Genomic DNA, 21,285 nt, shown 5'->3' on the forward strand with positions numbered 1-21,285 from the left:
AGGACATTTTAAATTCTGATGATTTTGCTTTTTTTTTTTTTTTTCCTATATAAAGATCTTCCCTATCCTAATGTCTTAAACATGATTTAAAATTTCAATACACATGTGTTTCCATTTTTCAAATTTAGGTCTTTAATCCATTTGGAATTTATTTTTATATTGTCAGGGACCTTTTTTCTCACATCAACAATTAGAATAAATACCAAATAACTCATCTTTTATCCATTGATTTAAAATGCAATATTTATAACTACCAAAAATTTATATGGGCATTTTCTGGATTCTCCATTCTTGTCCATGGATTTGATGTCTTATTTATTACACATTTTCAAAACTGTACTTCACATAGGGAATATTTATAAGAAATTAAATAGGAATTTGCTGTTAGAAAAAAATACCAACTAGAGATTGAAATAAAATGTCCACTTTAATATTTATCACACAAATTTTTACTTACACTTATCTGAAAATTATAAGAAGACAATGTGTACATGTCACAATCATATTACTATTCATATAAGAACAACTACACATAATCATTTACTCAACTATATCAGAATAACACAAGATTTTTGTTTGTTTTAGACTTCTTAGTTAAAAGGAAACACCAAATAAGGAAAATGAGTTTCCAAAGATTCAGTTATTAACAATACAAATAAAAATTATTTCTAAATGTCTTACATTTGACAACTCTGAATTATACTTACATACTATTATTTCCAAAAATCATAAGTTACAATACGGGTCACTGTCAGGGTGAAAATATATTTTTTAAAGCTTCTTTTAAAATATGCTATTATTAGGCTTAACATCACTTGATTTACTCTTGGCACATGTGGCATCTGGGAAAGTAAAAATACACTTTGCCAATTTTATGTTATTGTGCAGATATAAGAGAAAGAGCACAGTTTGGGAGGAAGACAGACCTGTGTTCAATTACCAGCTTTGTCCAAAGTTTTGTTGTGTTTGGCTGGTCAATTACTTCTTGGCACTGGGACCAGGATTAAACTGAATAATGCATATTTTAAAATGCATAGCATGAGCACTAAATGGATGACAGATCCTTTCCCCAATTTATTCACACTGAAGCAAAAGCAAAATATCACAGTCTTATGTGTTTGTATAATTTGAAAAACAAAAAAAAGTTGGAGATTTAAAAATAAAACTAACATGTTTTGAAAAATTGTACTTTTAAGAAATAAAGAAAGCCTTCATCAGGTTCAAATATTTCTCAGTAAAACTTAGTGCCTACTATACCCTGATTTTTTTTTTTAAGTCCTAAGGTATGATAAAATGGTCAATGGTTAAGGACTTTTGGTTTTCTTTTGTGCTACTGATATAAAAATAATGGCTATATTTAAGGCTCATTAAGTGATTGTAGTTGCCCTGAACCAAATCTATACTCTTCATGCTGCATATCAACTGAAACCTACAGCCTTATATGAGTAGATTCCTTTGATGGCATGTGGCAGGACAGCTTGTCTGTCACTGAAGATGACTCATATACACCATCACAAACCCACCTGTCTCATGCTAAATACTTGGTATTTGGAGGATCTAAGATTCCTGAAAATTAAATTTAAATTGTCACAAGGAATAGCCTACTTAGGATAGCAATGCTTCCATCCCCGTTCTTGGATCTTTTTGTCCCCTACCCTGACCACCTAACAAATCATCTTTCCAAATATGACTGAAAAACCCCTCTTCCAGGAATCTCTTCCTAACCAAACTCCACACCCCTCCATGTTTGTCCCTGATACTCATGTGTAATTTGTATTAGCTTCAACCTACATATATTATTATTCATGTTTTGTTTGCCTTCTAGCTAAGATTCCATCTCTTTGACTTTTTAAGCTTCCACAGTGTTTAGCACAATACTGTGCATGTATGTATGTGACTGTGTGTATGAATGTGGGATATGTGTGTGGGTGTTGAATTAAAAAAAGACTAAAAAACCTGGGTGGGTTAAGGGTGGAAAAATTTTATAATTTTTCAGATATCAAAGTTGCTAAACTTTCTTAACACTAAACAATCTGATTTCCAAAGCTATCTCAGTTTGGTTTTGGACATGTCAATAATAAAAAGGCAGTGACAAAACTGCTTAAAAAACCTTTATGAAATATTCCAAAAGGCTTTTTAATAAATTATAAAGAGCACCAAACCAAAACATTTCACTAAAATAGTGGGCTAACCTTTCCTATAACTTTATAAATGTAGAGTTCTTTTCATTCAAGACAAAGAATACTGAACAGGAATAGGTGTTGTGAATCAGGATAAAAAAGGCAATTCACTCTAAGTCAATATCTAATGCACATTTTGCAGTTAATCTGAAAAGCCTTCCATGGTACATATGCATGTTATGATAAGTAAAAGAATGATTCATATCAGAATGTCGTAGATCTCTATAGTTGTTGTGGTATTATAAAATATGACACATATACTGAAGCTGCTATTTAACAAGAAAAATTTTGTTTATAATAGCTGTTAATATTAAAATAGGATATAATAAAAAATTATTTTCAATGTGTATATTTTCAAATTTCCCTGACAGTGTCCTTTTGAGAAATCTGACAATTTGTAATTATATTACAGACATTTGAATTTCATTTTTATGATTGAAAATATTACACGCACATAATAACAAACAACACTGTGTGGTAGCTTTTGACTGAAGCACTCTGCAATTTATATTTAAAGCTTTGCAACAAAACAAAATTCATTGTACTCTTTGTAAGTAAAATTACACAGCATATAATACGCTCTAATTACATTAAGAATAAATAAATGAAGCATAAAAATTCTGTGCTATACCAATGGATTGTTTTAGCTGTCATTCTAAATATTAATTTATATGTTTGTATTGAGTTCTAATGTATTTTAAACTCAAGAACCTTTATCTTTAAATAATATATTAAAATATCAAGTTTGGAGTATAAACATAAAACTTTATGCCTCTTTTTCTAGGTCATCTAGGAAATAAAATAAGAGAAATGGGAAGTAAGGATGATAGTTCTTTCTGTTACTATGCCTCCTTACTTCCCCATATATTTCTATGTTGTTTCTGGATATTACAAGATGACAAATATTACAAGATGACAGCTTGGCAAATTATAAGCTTATTTAAATGATTTCTTATTTGAAAGAAAGAAAAATTTTTAATGAAGAGCTTCCTTTTTGGGCTTACTCATTCTCAACCTTTTTTTTTTCTCTAATAAAGCATTTCTTGAAATGCTCACTATTACTCATTTTAACAGCACAAAATGAATTGAATTTACAGAATTAATCAAAATAGGTTATCAGTGTAGATACTAGGGTGAGGTCCTAGAATTTGTTACACGTAAGGCTAAACTTGCAAGAGATCGCATGGCAAAAGTAGAAACTTTGTGACATATGCCAGCTTTTGAAATATAGTTAGAAGCCAATCGAAAAAGCCTTTCAGCACCAAAGGTATTGAAATGCCCAGGAAGCACCTTCTCTACCAGACCTCTGTCCACTAATTCTATCAGACGTTCACAGGTTCCAACATAGTCACTTATCCTGCTGTATGGAAGCCAGTCAATCAGTGATCCATCATACACGACGTCTCCACTGAAGAGAATCTTTCGGTCTTTGTCATGTAAGCAAATACTGCCCCTGGAGTGACCAGGCATGTGCATAACAGTGAGCTGTCTGTCACCAAGGTTGATCACATCCCCTACAAATGGAAACAGAATTTACAGATAAACATGTTGTATACTTGACTTCAATCACTTAAAGAATAAAAGAAAAGAACATTAAATGTTTTCAAAAAGGTCGGGAAGGATAACACTTATTTTACTTTTATTTCAAAAATACAGTATTTCTTAATGGTGATTTAAAAATAATTTGCATATATTTCATTTCTATTGTTTGCTTAACCAGTGTTTGTCAAAGTGAATTATGTGGAACACTATTTTTTCAGGTTGTTATGATACATAAAAGAAAAGATTCTGTAGTCAAATAATTTGGAAACATTTCTTCAAAGAAAGTTAAGTAGCTTTTTTTCTGCAAGGCTTCTGAGAACTTTTTAATATAGTAATGTACATTGTAGATATACACAAGGGAGATAGGGTTATACCATTTCTCAAACTTATTTGACCACAACACTTTTATTTTTTAGTACATCCTTGGTACCAGTATCCTGATGACACGATTCATGAATGCTACTCTATATTTTGCCCCTTCTTTTGTCACCCTGTGAAAATTAAGCCTTGAAGAATCAGTACAAATGATCATGCTCTGGCTATTGTTGTTGCTATGAGTAATAAATTATCTTTAGTCTCCTGCCAGAATCTATTAAACCCTGGCAGGCTAATTTGCAAATCAGGTAAAATCTCACACTCTTCCCAGTTATTTGATAGTGAGAGGAAATTGAGGTATAAATGCAAAATTACTGTTTCACTGGTTTTAAATCACTGGTTTTACTAACTTAAGTAAATCACTGGTTTACATATTGTTATGTTTAGTTCAAACACATATACACAGAAAAAATTAAAGACATAGAGTTAAAAAGTTAATGGGGAATAAAAACAGTGTAATAATAGGAATTTGTGAAACCTAAAAGACAATGAAAGTGGAAAAGAGAGCTAAATAAGAAATGAGACAGGGGCGCCTGGGTGGCTCAGTCGGTTAAGCGGCCGACTTCGGCCCAGGTCATGATCTCGCGGTCCATGAGTTTGAGCCCCACGTCAGGCTCTGTGCTAACAGCTCAGAGCCAGGAGCCTGTTTCAGATTCTGTGTCTCCCTCTCTCTGACCCTCCCCCGTTCATGCTTTGTCTCTCTCTGTCTCAAAAAAAATAAACGCTAAAAAAAAATTTTTTTTTTAACAAAAAAAAGAAATGAGGCATAGAAAACAAATAACAGAATGGCAGACCTAAATTCAACTATATCAATAATTACATTGAATATGAATGGGATAAGGCAGACATTGTCAAACTAGATTTAAAAAGCAGGATACATATGTAGTCTACAAGAGAGGAACTATAAGATATAAGACAAACAGAGGTTGAAAAAGTTATGCAATATAAATATTAGTAAGAGAACTAGAGTGGCTATATTAATATTAGACAAAATAAGGACTATTAGTAGAGAAAAGAGGTACATTTTATTAGGATATACATTAAGTCAACATACTAAAAAATTATACATGTACCTAAAACAGACACTAAAGATTCATGAAAAAAGTTTCAGTAAAAACTGACAGAATTAAGAATAAACAATTAACTGATTATGCTTAGAGATTAAAATATTCCTCTCTGAATAATCTGTAATACAAGTAGATAGAAAATCAGTAAGAATACAGAAGACCTGAACAACACTATCAAACAACTTAACCTAAGTGACATTTATACAACACTTTATCTTAAAACAGTAAAGTACACATTCGTTTTAATTGCACATGGAATATTCACCAGGCTACACAGCCATAAAGCAAGTCTCAGTAAATATGAAAGGAATAAAATCATAAAAATATGTTCTTTGACTATAACATAATTAAATTAGAAATTAATAACAAAAATAAATATGGGAAATATCCAAATATACACAAAGTAAGCATCACACTTCTACCTAACTTAGGGATCAAAGATGAAATCACAGGAGATTAGAAAATCTCTTGAACTAATTATCAGAGAATACTATGAAAAATTATATGCCAACAAACTGGACAACCTGGAAGAAATGGACAAATTCCTAGACACCCACGCACTACCAAAACTCAAGCAGGAAAGAATAGAAAATTTGAACAGACCCATAACTAGTGAAGAAATGGAATCAGTTATCAAAAATCTCCCAACAAAGAAGAGTCTTGGGCTAGATGGCTTCCCTGGGGAATTGTACCAGACATTTAAAGCAGAGTTAATACCTATCCTTCTCAAGCTGTTCCAAAAAATAGAAATGGAAGGAAAATTTCCAGACTCATTCTATGAAGCCAGCACTACCTTGATTCCCAAACCAGACAGAGACCCCACAAAAAAGAATTACAGGTCAATATCCCTGATGAACATGGATGCAAAAATCCTCAATAAGATACTAGCAAATCGAATTCAACAGCATATAAAAAAGAATTATTCACCATGATCAAGTGGGATTCATTCCTGGGCTGCAGGGCTGGTTCAATATTCGCAAATCAATCAATGTGATACATCACATTAATAAAAGAAAGGATATGAACCATATGATCCTGTCAACAGATGCAAAAAAATCATTTGACAAAACACAGTATCCTTTCTTAATAAAAACTGTCAAGAAAGTTGTGATAGAAGGAATACACTTAAACATCGTAAAAGCCATATATGAAAAGCCCACAGCTAATATCATCCTTAACAGGGAAAAACTGAGAGCTTTCCCCCTGAGATCAGGAACACGACAGGGATGTCCACTCTCACCACTGTTGTTTAAATAGTGTTGGAAGTGCTAGCATCAGCAATCCAACAACAAAAGGAAATCAAAGGCATCAAAATTGGCAAAGAAGAAACCAAACTTTCATTTTTCACAGACGACATGATACATGGAAAACCAGAAAGACTCCACCAAAAGATTGCTAGAACTGATACATGAATTCAGCAAAGTATCAGGGTACAAAATCAATGCACAGAAATCTGTTGCATTTTTATACACCAATAATTAAGCAACAGAAAGAGAAATAAAGAAACTGATCCCATTTACAATTGCAGCAAGAACCATAAAATACCTAGGAATAAACCTAACCAAAGAGGTAAAAAAGATCTGGATGCTGAAAATTATAGAAAACTTATGAAGGAAATTGAAGAAGATACAAAGAAACTGAAAGACATTCCATGCTCATGGATTGGAAGAATAAATATTGTTAAAATGTCAATACCACCCAAAGCAATCTACACATTCAATGCAATCTCAACCAAAATTGCACTGGCATTCTTCTCAAAGCTAGAAAAAACACTAAAATTTGTATGGAACCACAAAAGACCCCGAATAGCCAAGGTAATATTGAAGAAGAAAACCAAAGTGGGACACCTCACAATCCCAGACGTTAGCCTCTACTACAAAGCTGTAATCATCAACAGTATGGTATTGGCACAAAAACAGACACAGAGACCAATGGAATAGAATAGACATTCCAGAATTGGACCCACAAATGTATGCTCAATTAATCTTTGACAAAGTAGGAAAGAGTATCCAATGGAAAAAAGAAAGTCTCTTTAGCAAATGGTGCTGGGAGAACTGGACAGCAACATGCAGAAGAATAAAACTAGACCACTTTCTTGCCCATATACAAAAATAAGCTCAAAATGGATGAAAGACCTAAATGTGAGGCAGGAAACCATCAAAACCCTCGAGGAGAAAGCATGCAAAAACTTCTTTGACCTCAGCCACAGCAATTTCTTGCTCAACACATCTCCAAAGGCAAGGGAATTAAAACCAAAAATGAACTATTGGGACCTCATCAAGATAAAAAGCTTCTGTACTGCAAAGGAAACAATCAACAAAACTAAAAAGCAACCGATGGAATGGGAAAAGATATTTGCAAGTGACATACCAAATCAAGGGTAGTATCCCAAATCTATAACTTACCAAACTCCACACCAGAAAAACAAAGAATCCAGTGACGAAATGGGCAGAAGACACGAATAGACACTTATCCAAAGAAGACATCCAGATGGCCAACAGGCACATGAAATTATGCTCAACATTATTCATGATCAGGGAAATACCAATCAAAACCACACTGAGATACCACCTCACATTGGTCAGAGTGGCTAAAATGAACAACTCAGGAAACTACAGATGCTGGCGAGGATGTGGAGAAACAGGAACCTTCTTGCACTGTTGGTGGGAATGCAAACTGGTACAGCTGCTCTGAAAAACAGTGTGGAGGTTCCTCAAAAAGCTAAAAGTAGAATTACCCTACGACCCAGCAGTAGCACTACTAGGAATTTATCCAAGGGATACAGAAGTGCTGATTCATAAGGGGCACATGTACCCTAATGTTTATAGCAGCACTTTCAATAATAGCCAAATTATATAAAAAGCCTAAACGTCCATCAACTGATGAATGGATAAAGAAGATGTGGTTTATATGTATAATGGAATACTACTTGGCAATGAGGAAGAATGAAATCTGGCCCTCTGTAGCAACATGGCTGGAACTGGAGAGTATAATGCTAAGTGAAATAAGTCAGGCAGAGAAGGACAGATATCACATGTTTTCACTCATATGTGGATCTTGAGAAACTTAACAGAAGACCATGGGGGAAAGGAAAGGGAAAAAAAATAGTTATAAACAGAGAGGAAGGGAGGCAACCCATAAGAGACTCTTAAATACAGAGAACAAACTAAGGGTGGATGGGACGGTGGGGGAGAGGGGAAAATGGGTGATGGGCATTAAGGAGGGCACTTGTTGGGATGAGCACTGGGTGTTGTATGTAAGCAATGAAGCATGGGAATCTAACCCAAAAACCAACAGCACACTTTACACTCTGTATATTAGCTAATTTGACAATAAATTATATTAAAAAATATCTTGAACTGAATGAAAATAAAAACAAAATATATCACACCTAATCGGCTGCTGGTAACACAATACTTAGAAAAAAAATTATTGCTTTAAATGCTTATTTGTAAAGGATTAACTGTTTAAAATCAAAGTTTCTATCTTAAGAAGTTAGGAAAAGAAGCAAATCAAATACAAAATGTTAAGGAATAAATAAAGGCCAGAGCAGAAATAAATGAAATAAGAAACAAATACCAATAGAAAAAAATAAAAGAAACTAATAGGTGGCTCATTGAAAAGAGCAACAAAAATGATAAACTCCACTGGCTAGACAAAAAAATTAGAGAAAACATAAATTGCAAAAATCAGGAATGAAAGAAGGAATATCACTATAGACCCTAAGGAAATGAAAAGGAGGATAAGGGAATATTATGAACAACAAATTTGACAACTTAGTTGAAATAAACAAATTCTTAGAAAGAGACAAATTACCAAAAGTGATTGAAGAAGAAAAAGAAAATCTATGTAGACCTATCAAGCAAAGAAATTGATTAATAATTTAAATCTCCCCACAAAGAAAAGTCCAGGCTCAAAGATGGTTTCTGTCAGTCACTCAAGACAGGGAAAGTATCTATATAGACTTTCAGAATATAGAAGAAGAAGAAAAGCTTCCTAATTCAATTTTACCCTAATTAAAGCCCGACAAAGGCAATGTAAAAAAAAAAATAAAACTACAGGGGTGCCTGGATGGCTCAATAAGTTAAGCGTTGGACTCTTGGTTTCAGCTCAGGCCATGATCTCAGTTTTGTGAATTAAGAGATTCTCTCTCTCCCTCCCCTCTCTGCCCCTCCTCCACTCACTCTGTCTCTCTCTCTCTCAAAATAAATAAACTAAAAAAAAAAGGAAACTACAAACCAATATTCCTAACGAAAGTAGTCTCAAAAATCCTTATCAATCCTTATCAATATTGGCAAACTAAATACAACAATTTATAAATAGGATAATGACCAAATGGGGTTTATCCCAGAAATATAAATTTGGTTTGACTTCTGAAAATCAGGTAACAAACTATATTATATTAGTAAAATAAAGGGGAAAAGTCATATGAACATCTCAATAGGTGAAGAAAAAGCATATGACAAAATCCAAACCTTACTGGTGGTAAAAACTTTCAGCAAACTAGGAGTAGAGGGAAGGTCGTCAACTTGATTAAGGGCATCTATGAAAAACCTACAGCTAACTTACCACTGAATAGAAACACTTAAGTGCTTTCCTCCTAAGATGGAAGGAAGGCAAGGAAGTTTACTCTTAACCATTTCTATTTAACATCACACTAAAGATTTTAGCCAAGGGAGTAAGCCAAGAAAAAGAGAGTACAGTCACAGAGAATGGAAGAGAAGTAAATCTGTCTTTATTCACAGATAACAAGATCTTATTTGTAGAAAAACCTAAGAAATGTGGGGGAAAGCTAGAGAATTAAAAAAGCAAGTTTAGCAATGTCAAGGGTACAAGATCAGAATACAAAAATAAATTGTATTTCTATATATTAGCAATGAACATCATAAAGTGAATTTAAAAAGCCATTTTGTTCACAATAGTATCAAAAAGAATGAAATACTTAGGAAAAATGTATATCTTTATACTGAAAGGTGTTTTTATACCTTGGAATAGAGTCCAAAAGGAGATTTGACAAATGGTGTCAACCAAGATAATTCAGTGGGCAAAAAGATACTCTTCTCAACTAAATGGACTGGGACACTTTGGATATCCATATCCAAATAAGCAGAAAAGAACCTTTCAACCATCACTGCACAATATGAACAAAAACTAACTCAAAATGGATCATAAACCTAAATGTGAAAGTTTCTAGAAAACAAATAGAAGGGGTGCCTGGTTGGCTTAGTCAGTTAAGTGTCTGACTCTTGGTTTCTGCTCAGGTCATGATCTCATGGTTCCTGAGTTCAAGCCCCACATTGGGCTCTGTGCTGCCAATGCAGAGCCTGCTTGGGATTCTCTCTCTCCCTCTCTCTCTCTGCCCTTCTCTCTCTCTCAAAATAAATACACTTAAAAAAAATTTTTTTAAATAAATAAAAAGGAAAAAAGATTTTAATAGATCCTTTAACAAAGAAGACACTTGACTAGCAAATAAGTACCTGAAAATATGCTCACCATCATTAGTTATTAGGGAGATGCTAAACCACAATGAAATACCACTACACACTCACTAGAATGGCTACAATCAAAAGGACTGACAAAAGCAAGTGTAGACAAAGAGCTGAAGAAACTGGAAGTCTTATCCATTGCATTTGGGAATATAAAATCGTATAACTACTTTGGAAAACAGGCACTTTCTTAAAAATTAACATCCACTACCATAAGATCCCGGAATTCCATTCCTAGGTATCTACCAAGGGAAAGGAAAACATGCATCCACACAAGACTTACCTGCAAATGTTCATGACAGCATTATTAATTACGGCCTCAAACTAGAAAGATTCAAATTTCCTTCAATAGGTGAGGATATAAAATATGTTATAACCATAAATGGATTATTTCTCAGCAATAGAAAGGAATGAATAAGAGATACAACATGGACGAATCTCCAAAACACCATTCCAAATGAAAAAGACAGACACAAAGACCATATATGATTGCATTTGTAGAAACTTAAGAAAAAATATATATAGTAATACAAAACAGATCAGTGAGGCCAAGAGTGGGAGCAGGGATTGTCCTAGTCTTGTCGTGAATCCCAGTAAGAATGTTAAGATGGAATCAGACACTCCCAGCTTTCTCTGCATTCCAGTCTTAACGGGCCAGACTCCTTTACAATATAATTGTTCCAGAATTAAAGTGCCTCTGAGAATCACAAACTACTGTCATTTACCGTATGACTGGCAGGTAAGGTAAAGAAATTATAGCCAGGTTGGTTTAATAATAGAGCTGTTGGAGACCCATTTTTTCATAAGTGTATAGAAAGGAAAGGAGGAAGGAAGGAAGTGAAGGAAGTTGAATCCTAAAAAAAAAAAAAAAAAAAAAAAAAAAAGGAGAAGCTGTGGATAATTACCAATGCAGGGATAGAGTCTTATTGATCTTTGGTTATATCCAGGTGGTATTCAAAGTATTTAGCAACAGATAAGTTGTGAGTGCCCACCTATCAAAATGGATACCAACTGTAAGCAGTTGATAAGGCCATAATGGGTGAGTATTAGATTCTTCCAATACCTTATAGCTTTGTAAATGCCTCCCCTATGCTTATAATGCTCACTTGTAGAATTTCAATAAGACCTCTCCTACAAGACTCAAAATTGCCTATGACATATATCCATATATAAATAAATACCACATAGAAAAGCATATAATACACACACACACACCCTATGCTTCCAAGCCCTCACCCTGACCCAGTTGTCATTAGATTCCAACCATACTAGACCTTTCTTGGCTTCCCAAATACCCTTTCCCATCTTGGTAACCCCATATTTTTATTTCATTTTTTAATCAAAGAAACATATGTACACATCTCAAAATATTTCAGAAGGGCTTAAAATGTAAGAAAAAGTTATTTGCCCCATTCTGACTCTAGCTCCAATCCTGCTACCAAGTATCAACCACTTTTTAACAATTTTAGCTATTTCTTCCGGTAGCTGCCTCTACTACATATATTTATCTCTAAAATTTTTTTATATTTCATTTCTTGATTTACTAATTAGATATACTATACTGATTTCATTCACATATTACCATTTCTTGGTTTTTAAATTTTAGATTTTGTTGACTTCCACTATAAAATATAAGAATCTTTAGCTCTCTTTACCCCTCACTCTCCAGTTACCAACACCACTCTTGTATATATTTCTTGTCCAAAAGAGTAACGATTTAACTGCTCCAGTGTGGAGCTCTTTATGCCTGGCATAGTATCATTGTCAGAACGTCATTTTTGCCATCATCCTGATGTTTCCTTTCAACTTTTTCTTGTATTTGATCTCCTGTTTCCTGTATTCCATATCTTCCTCTTGCTTTACTTCCTTATTTTGAAGGGAGTAAATAGGATAAAATTATATCTTGGTAACTTTCTAAGTAACAGCAATCTTTTTTGATAACCTGATTGTTAGTGAAATGGATGTAAAATTCTGAGTTGGAAATAAATTTTATTCAAATAAGGCATAGCTCTTCTTTTCTAGCTCTAAAGCCATTATGATCTGTATAGATGACATTTTAATTTCTGGAAACTTGCTTCCAGTATTCTGAAATTTTACAATAATGTGCCTTGGGTTGGATGTGTTTTCATTCATCACGCTAGGAACTCTGTGGGCTCTTTTAATCTGAAATTTTACATCTCTTAATTGTGGGATATTTTCTTGAATTATCGCTATTATCCTTTCTTTTCTTCCATTTTCTCTACTCTATCTGTGCTTCTATTATTCCAGTGTTGAATTTTCCAAATGGGTCCTCTACTGGTTCTCTTCTCGTTTTCATTTTACCTTTCTTCTCCTTTTTTTTAAAGTTTTTCAACTTTATCTTCAGTTCTTCTACTAAGAAACTTCTATCATTTTAAATTTCAAGAACTCATGTGTGTGTGTGTGTGTCTGTGTGTGTGTGTGTGTGTGCATGTGCATACTGTTCTGTTGCTTATTTTTAAAGCATCCTAATGTCTCTTGAATACGTTGAATGCAATAGCTTCTGTTATCCCCTGATGCTATTAATGATTGTCTTCCCCTCTCAAGTTGCTTTATGCTATTTGTTTTAGTATTTGATCTCGTGTTAGACCATTTTCTAGGATTTTTCATAATGCTTGGTTGCCTATTTGAGAATGGGGGAGGGGGGGGTGAAAAGGCTGCTTGAAGCACATGCATTGGGCTTAATGATCAAGGCTGTGCTGTAGACAGACGAAGCCAAAGATTGCTTAGGGATCAGCATCTTAGTTTTTCCTCTAGGGCTGGTCACATTAACCAGGTAAGATTCTTCCAGTTTGCTACTTGGCGGGGTAAAGACCTGGCTCTCATCCTTCTTGAAACTAACAAGGAACATACATACACATACACACATACATTCTCTCACTCTTTCTTCCTTATACGCCTGCACGCACGAGCACGCGCGCGCGCGAGCGCACACACACACACACACACACACACACACACACACACACACACATTCCTCCTATTTTCCATACTGAATGCTGAGCTCAGTAGTACTTGTCATCCCTTAATCAACACTCCTCTGCTTTATTCTCCCCAGAGAACAAACTAAGTGCATGGACATTCCAGAGTTTTCACAGCTTCTTAAATGGCTTTCAACCAATTCTACTTATTTTACTATTTATCTTTCCTTTGCCCCCACTAAGATACCATCTACTGCTAATTCCCGAGCCTTTTAAAGCTCCTACAGTGCAAACTGGATTGGCTCTTGATTTCCCATTGCTGGCAGAAGATAAAACTGCTGACTCAGTCATTACATTTACATCAGCATTCAAAATAGTTCAATATGGATTTATACTTAAAACAGACAAACCAAGGTCCTTTTATTACAGGCTTAGGTTTCGGATGGAGTAGTTTCCAATCTGCTACCTTTCTAGGGTCTATTTTTTGTTTTTAACCTCCCCAAGTGACTTAAGTCTGCCTGTCATAACTGTGTAATTATCTTGATGACTGGGCAAATTAATTAAACATATATAAGGGGTCAAAATGTCTCCACTTCATATCATTTGACTATTGTGGAAAATAGATAAAAAGACGTATGGTACTATATTAAGAATAGTACTATAGAAGGTACTATAGGGTTTATCTATCTTCTTATAGGAGGATACTATTTCACTATTCATAGGGGGAGTTATTTTTCCATCAAAGATGATAAATGATGATCTCTCCCTGACCCTCCTTTGCAAGTTAGTTTTTGGGTTAGTCATACAGCACAGATTTATGCTTCCTCATGACAGGTGATCATCAATTCACTAAATGAAATGTAATAAACTAATGACTTCAGGCTCCTTATGTTCTAACCAAAGCAACAGCTGTATGCTGTTCAGATATGGGCTCATCATGTATATGTGTAACCATGTATGAATTTTTCATATAAATATTTTATATCTCCTTCCAGCCATCTGGATTATGATAACAGCAAGTCAGCTGGCCACATTATTCAGAAGAGAAAGGAAATTAATATTCCTGAGAAAAGAGAAAATTAGATACTACTTGAGAGGATGAGGCATTCTGCTTCTAATGAAAAACAACTTTTGATATAACACAATATTCTCAGCTTTAAGTGTTTGGTAAATATTAAGCTTTTTTTTTTTTTTTTTCACACCTTCAAAGGCTTAAAGCACCACACAGATAGCTTGCAGGCCCCCTGTATTTCCAAAATGCTATAATTCTATCATAAACTGGGATTTAGGAAACCTGGATTCTAGTCTCAGCTCTTTTCCAAACTGGCTATGTGATCTCAGGCATGATAATTCAGGCCTGCTTGAACTCTTCATCTATAAAACAATAATTCTTATCGTTCTTTCACCATTGATTTCCTATTGTTGGCACAGAAGGAAAAGTGAATAAATCAGAAGTAATTTATTCATTCAGACAACTGTAATGTATTTTAAATACTAATTTAAACATTTTTTGGTCTCAGTGCCACAATTAATTTAATCTTAATACCCATCAACTACATGGAAATCCTAACTCTAAAAAGTATCACTTTTATCAAGAAATACAAAGAATACTGTAAATGTACTTTTCTTTCATCTTAAATTGTCAGATGATATAAGACTCCCATCTAAATCAGTCTCTTTTTTTTTAATCTTTAGATTTGAAATTTTAATGAAGAGGCTTTGTGGGTGGGGTGTAAGGTATGGAATCTTGCTTTCTATTTTTTATATTTCAAGTGCTCAAGATCTCATCTATAAGATAAACTGATTTTTGTAAAATATTTAATCATTTGTCATATTGGTCCTTCATAAAGTAAGCTTATTGTACTGCAGCAACAGGATTTTTCTATCTCCTAGAGGAATGTTTTAATAAATTAAATTGGCAATTAAAATGGTTTCAAGATAAAAATGAGAGAAGGGGGTTTCATATCCTACTTATAATTACAATATATTTATGGGATAGAATTTATGATCTGCATGCGTTGATCTATTGTGCCTTGGTTCAAATCCTAGCTTTTGTCACTATCTTGCTCTCTGGACTCTAGGCAAGCCATTTAATTAGGGGTCAGCCACCTCACTTCAAATATGTTGTGAAGATAAAATGAAATCAACAAAAATATTCTAAAAAGAAAAAAGGAAATTTAATATACAAATATTGTATTGTGGCTAATTAACTCAATTATTTAAGTGCCTGCTTGGCGTTGAGAGGGCTGGGACCCTACTCTGTTGTATTTTATTCCATTAGTTTCTCTCTGATCCCCATCCTTTCTTTTACAGAGCCAGAGGCCCAAGGCTACCCATGCATTAGTCGGTATACTTCACCATCACCGGAAATAACCTCATTAATCTTTCTCAGGCCTTGCTTTAAACCAGACCATGTATCTGTCATAATGTTAAGACTCACATTCTCTACTTTTTATGTTCACTATCAAGCTTTTTCTCTAATGAGGCAACATCAAGAACAGAAATCTATCTGGAAGATAAGGATGCACAAGTAGATAAGAACCACTGCTCCCTAATGGCTTTCTAAACCTACAGGTGGGAATTGTTCATATCCAGTGGTGACGCCGACAGAGAGCGGATGAAGTCAGCTGTTCTCAAAAGCATAGAGCCTGTCATGCACTCGGTGAGGACTCATTCCTTAAAAGTCTTTTCGCTATAAAAGCGCCTGGAAATCTGGCAAGTGTTCAGTCAAAGAATGTAAAATCCCTAGTCACAAGCCTCTGTAGTGTTACTACTATACCTTACACAGGAATCTGACTAGGGGGTGGGGCCGGCTTTCATTTGAGTACTTGGCTTTGCCACACAGTGCCAGAACTGGTCTGTGGTAAGGAAGGCTTCGAGGGCCTTGGCTCAGATCGAGTAGGCGTTTACTCAGGGAAGGGAGAAACAGTAGTGGTGTTTCTGCGATGTGACAAAACAAACCAGTTTACAGCCACGCACGTCTGCAACATGCATCCCTCGAACAGTTTTTCCCAATCCCTTCCCTTAAAGAGAGCGCGCGCCCGTGAGGGCCCATTACCATCCTGCAGGATGAGAGTGGGCTGCACCGCCTGCACTCGGAACTGCCTGGCCCTCCAGCCCGGGCTGGGCGCCCGCACCACCTCACTGTCGGACAGCCAGGTCACGGTCTCAAAGTTGTCCCCGCGAGCCAGCGCCTCGGCCTCGGCGTGATGCACGGCCACCCGGTCGAACTGGTAGAGGCCGCCGGAGTGGTCGAAGTGCACGTGTGTGGCCACGGCCAGCAGTGGCCGGCACGCCGCGTCCTCTTTGGCCCCGTGATCCTGCAAGAGGCCGGAGGAGTACAGGTACTCCGGGAGGCTGCGCAGCCCCAGGCCCGTATCGATCACCACATCCTGCTCGGAACCACGCACCAGCCAGATGTTGGCGCGGTTGCCCGACTCATAGAAGCGTTCCTGAATCCAAAAGATGCCGTCGCCCAGGGACTTGTGGGCGTACCACTCCAGCGCGGACATGCTGGGCAGGGGTGCGGTCTGGCCGAGTGGGTGTAAGGGTGTGTGCCTCCTGCAAGCTGTCCAGACGCGAGGCGCTGCGGCGGTGTGGAGCGGTCAGCCCGCAGCAAGGGAGGAGGGGCAGAGCGCGGAGAGGGCGGGGGATTCGGGAGGTGCGGGTTTGGGGGGTGGGGTGGGGGAAAACTAGGAGGAAGGACGCGCCGAGTCGCGGCCTGGAGAGTCTGCACGCACCCTCCAGCCAGGTCTGCAGAGAGTGGCGGCTGCTCTGCCCGCGCCTAGGCGCTGGAGTAATCTCGGCTTCAGCAGCTGCAGCACAAAGGAGCGTTAACGCAGGGGCACTGCAGCAGACTGGAGACCCAGAAGGAATCGCTCTTCACCCCGGGGGTCTGACTGCAGAGGCCAGGGGAGGTGCCAGGTCCTCCCACCCACTGCGCTCCGGCAAGCGCACTTCCAGCCAGCGCCGAAAGAGTCAGGCCAAACCGGATGGAGAAGTACGGCGCCTGCCAAGGGCTAAAAAGCTCCTTGCCCAGGGGGGCGGGGCCTAGAGAGAGAGTGGGCGGGGCTAACTGTTGGGGATCGGAACAAGGCTCTGAGCCCGCGTGGAGGGCGGAGCGCGTTTCTCTAGAGGTGGAACCGGTATCCCAGCGCTCGCGCCTTCTGTGTGCACCCCTTCCTTGCCGGCCGGCACTTTGGGTGCACAGTTTTACCCAAGCCTCGAGACAGCAGGTAACAGAGGGAGCAATTGAGGGGTTGGGAGGCGATGGAGAGGGTAGAGAGAAGTTAAAGGGGCACATGGAGAAGGTGGGGGAAGTCAGAGGTGGAGATTCAATAAAGCGCTTCAGGATTGAGGGTAGTTGGGAGATAGCTTTACCTTTCCCTTCTAATCCCTTCAAAATCTTTGAAAACCGCCCTTTCCCGATCTTAACGAGGCTCCACTTCCTGGACTGTTTGCAGTGAGTTAGAAGAGGATTTATGCTGTTACCATCTACTGATGGTAGATTTTCAAATCTGGGGACTATGTGATTGGTTCAGGCACGAGTCATTGCCGCAGACTTGCTGCTATGGACAGACTATTCAGTATGTTTTCTTAACTCTTGGCACTTTAACCTGTATCGTGGGGAGAAGGGTTGTTAATAACGTCTTAATGCTCTTATAAAAAATGAAATTCTGTATTCCTTCCCCTACCCTCCATTTTTTTTGGGGGGGGGGGTTAGTTTGTCAGCTCTTGAAAGAGAGCAAAGAAAGTTGGTAGAAAAGGCTCAACTAAGTAAAGGTGGAGGCAGTCGCACCTTGTGAGAACAGAAAACGTGGATAATATCTGGGTGTGGCCCAGCCCGCCATATAAATCACCCCCACTATGAACACCAGATCCCTGTATCCACCTAGCACCTCCCAGCTATTGAAACATCAAGTTAGGCTTCAAAAATTCCCTGGAGAACTTGATTAATTATAAAGAAACCCATGAGCTAGCTTTGTAAAAAGTAATTATGAAAACCCTTATTGTGGCAGCTACTAATAAACCTTCGTAGGAGAGATGTACTGTCCTCTCCTACACTCCTAAAAACCTTTGGTGGAGATGTAGCTTTTCTGAATATTTTCCTAATCTTCAGCCACTGTTTGGGGCTGTCCTTACATGCAAGTCCCTGAGCTAGATGATCTGTGAGAATAGTACTGAGTGGAAAAAAAAGAAAAGAAAAGAAAAATAAGTCATGATTTGGGTTCTCAAGAATTTGAGGGAAGATGATATTTATGCACACCTATTTGCAATATAAAACAGTATGGTGTATATACGACAGAGGAAGTAAAAACTAGGTGCTATAAGGATACAGATGAAAAGGATTATTGAAGAGTAGCATTTGAGCAGGGCTTAAAAGACCACTGTTTGTCAGGATGCTCTCAGCTGGGAAGTACAGAGCTTTCTGTAGTTTAGACATTTTTCCCATAGGCAGAGGGAAACCGCTGTAGGAGAAATGGAGAGATATCCTTACTAGGCCATGAGCTCAGCAATAATTCACCCAGTATTTGTTGGACTTTTGCCAGGCTCTGGTAAGTGATAGAGCATGGAAATGTAAGTCTTCAAGGAGGCCTTCATATTTACAGATCCATCTGCTTGTATCACACTCCCTTGGATGTCCATATTTTCTTAGTTCTCGACACGGTTCTTTCCATTTCCTGTGCTAGACTATGAGCTCCACAAGAGCAGAAACTTTGTTTTGTTCACTGCTATATTCCCAGTGTGCAGAAGATGGTCTGACACAGAGGGTGCTTAATAAATACTTGATGAATAGTTAATTGAAGGGCTTACTGGAGAGACAGACAAGAACTGGCAATCACAACATGATCTTTAAAAGGGTAATAAAAGCACTGTAGTACTTGGGAAACAGACAAGGGAGAGATCTGTCTCCTTGTTGGGTAGAGAAAATGGTCACAGAGAGGTGTCATTTGCACAGCATCTTAAATGGTGCCAGGCGTTGCGTAGTTGGATGCGGGAGGAAGGCATTCCAGGCAGAAGGAATGCTACATGCAAGAGCTGATGTAGCAGAGTAGAGAGTGGCTAGAGTGTGGTGTGTAGGGGGCAAGAGACAGAGAGTTAGACTCAAAGCTTTGTTAGGTAAGGAGAGTGACACATCAAGGTTTATGTTCTAGAGAGGTGACTGGAGAGTGGGTTGAAAGTGGGAGGCTGGCAATGGGAATTTATTTGTTCTGTGTTAGAGATGGTAAAGTCCTGAACAAAAGCAGAGGTCAAGGAAGGTGAATATGTAAGAGGATACAGCCAATATTCTTCTATAAGGGTATCAAGGAAGGTGGAGAGGAGGACAGCATGACTATCAGGTTCTGACTGGGACAATTGAGGTGTCATTTATCAGGAAAGATGCTGTGACCTGTCTTTTCGTGCCTCCCCCAGCTTCCATGCCTACTTACATCAGATTGTACATTCATTCACGTAGCCACTATGTACAAGGGGCAGTGTGAGATGTGGAAGACAACACATTTAGGCCACAATCACAACTCGTAAAATGTTAGCACTAGGAGGAACTTCAGATATTACCTCAGCCTGTGACGTAGTGTTGTCTCTACAGTCAAACAGAATGGACTTTGCATTTCAGCTCTTGGATGTTTGAACAACACCCATCAAACCAGCTCAGAACAGTTCTGAACAAGAATTTTCAGGATTTCAGGAATCCAAAATAGAAGGATGATGCTTCTGATTTTATACTTTGAAAGTCAGTTAATTTTGCCATTGCTAATTCACTTCCTTGTAAAGATTAATAAAAGTATCTGTGGGATTAAAAAAGTGTTCAACTAGCCTGGGAATGTGTTTCAGGTAGTGTAATGTGGATGAATGGAGAATGGAAAGGTACCTGAGGCTTTAACCCAGTTTTGTCTTTGTTAGAAATTAACTGTGTGCCTTTAGGCAATCAACTAACCTCTCAGGGCTTCACTTTCCTTTTTTACAAAATGTGAAGTTTAATAGGAAGCAGTGGTTCTTTAAAAAAATTTTTTAACCATATTTATTTTTGAGAGACAGAGAGACAGAGTGTGAGCGTGAGGGGCAAAAGAGAAGGAGTCTCAGAATCAGAAGCAGGCTCCAGGTTCTGAGCTGTTAGCACAGAACCTGACACATGACTTGAACCACAAGACCATGACCTGATCTGAAGTCAGTTGCTTAACATACTGAGCCACCCAGGCACCCCAGAAAGCAGTGGATCTTAATTTGCGCTATATGCTGTAAACTCTGGGAATGCTTTGAAAAGTCCTAATGCCTGAATCCCATCTCCAAAGATTCTGATTTTGTTGTTCTGGTATGAAGCCTGAGTTTTGTTTGTACATTCTGATGCTTCTAGTGTACTTCCAGGTCTCCAACTTTATAGTTCTGGAAGTTTAAAAGAAAACAACAATGTTAATAGTAGGCTGACTGAATTGTACTTCTTTGGGTAGATTTTGCTCATGACACCATATGAAAGAAAGGAAGGAAAGAAGAGAGGAAGGAAAAGAAAGAGAAGGAAAGAGAGCTTAACATTAATTGTGGAGCTGTTGCTATATAGAGAGCACTGTGCTAGACAGTGGGGATATAAAATCTCTGTTAATACGGCCAAAGAAATAAATAAAACATAAGTGAAACTCCTTGCCTTTGGAAAAGGCCCATTTCCCAAAAGGTGCATTGTCTCTATTTCTTCCAAAATTGA

At 37.5% G+C, this 21,285-nt stretch overlaps 2 protein-coding genes across 7 annotated transcripts in view; one reads left to right on the plus strand and one right to left on the minus strand.

Annotated features, from left to right (window-relative positions):
• Window positions 1–446: 446 nt before the first annotated feature.
• Window positions 447–17,559, minus strand: MBLAC2 (metallo-beta-lactamase domain containing 2). Its single transcript, XM_042943156.1, has 2 exons — window positions 16,648–17,559; window positions 447–3,694 (listed from the first exon to the last, which is right to left on the minus strand). The coding sequence occupies exons 1-2, from the start codon at window positions 17,099–17,101 to the stop codon at window positions 3,309–3,311; spliced, it is 840 nt and encodes a 279-aa protein (XP_042799090.1). The 5' UTR covers window positions 17,102–17,559; the 3' UTR covers window positions 447–3,308.
• The window catches only part of POLR3G (RNA polymerase III subunit G), a 43,394-nt gene continuing 38,266 nt past the window's right edge, over window positions 16,158–21,285 (plus strand). Inside the window, exon 1 of one of the 6 annotated variants that reach the window (XM_042943168.1) lies at window positions 16,158–16,251. The gene's annotated coding sequence lies outside the window, so the exon portion shown is untranslated. Of the gene's footprint in view, window positions 16,252–17,567; window positions 17,590–17,707; window positions 17,825–18,099; window positions 18,176–19,051; window positions 19,145–21,285 lie in introns of those variants that run through there. The other 5 variants (XM_042943184.1, XM_042943191.1, XM_042943165.1 and 2 more) reach the window with 5 other exon arrangements.

Source organism: Panthera leo, chromosome A1 (assembly GCF_018350215.1).
Source record: "Panthera leo isolate Ple1 chromosome A1, P.leo_Ple1_pat1.1, whole genome shotgun sequence".
Lineage (NCBI taxonomy): Eukaryota > Metazoa > Chordata > Mammalia > Carnivora > Felidae > Panthera > Panthera leo.

Bases quoted from the DNA above. Each gene is read 5' to 3' on its own strand.
- MBLAC2 (XM_042943156.1), bottom strand. From the start codon at position 17,101: ATGTCCGCGCTGGAGTGGTACGCCCACAAGTCCCTGGGCGACGGCATC. The intron at 3,695-16,647 runs GTAATGGGCCCT...TTCCATTTGTAG, and splicing joins CACTCTCATCCTGCAGGATG to GGGATGTGATCAACCTTGGT.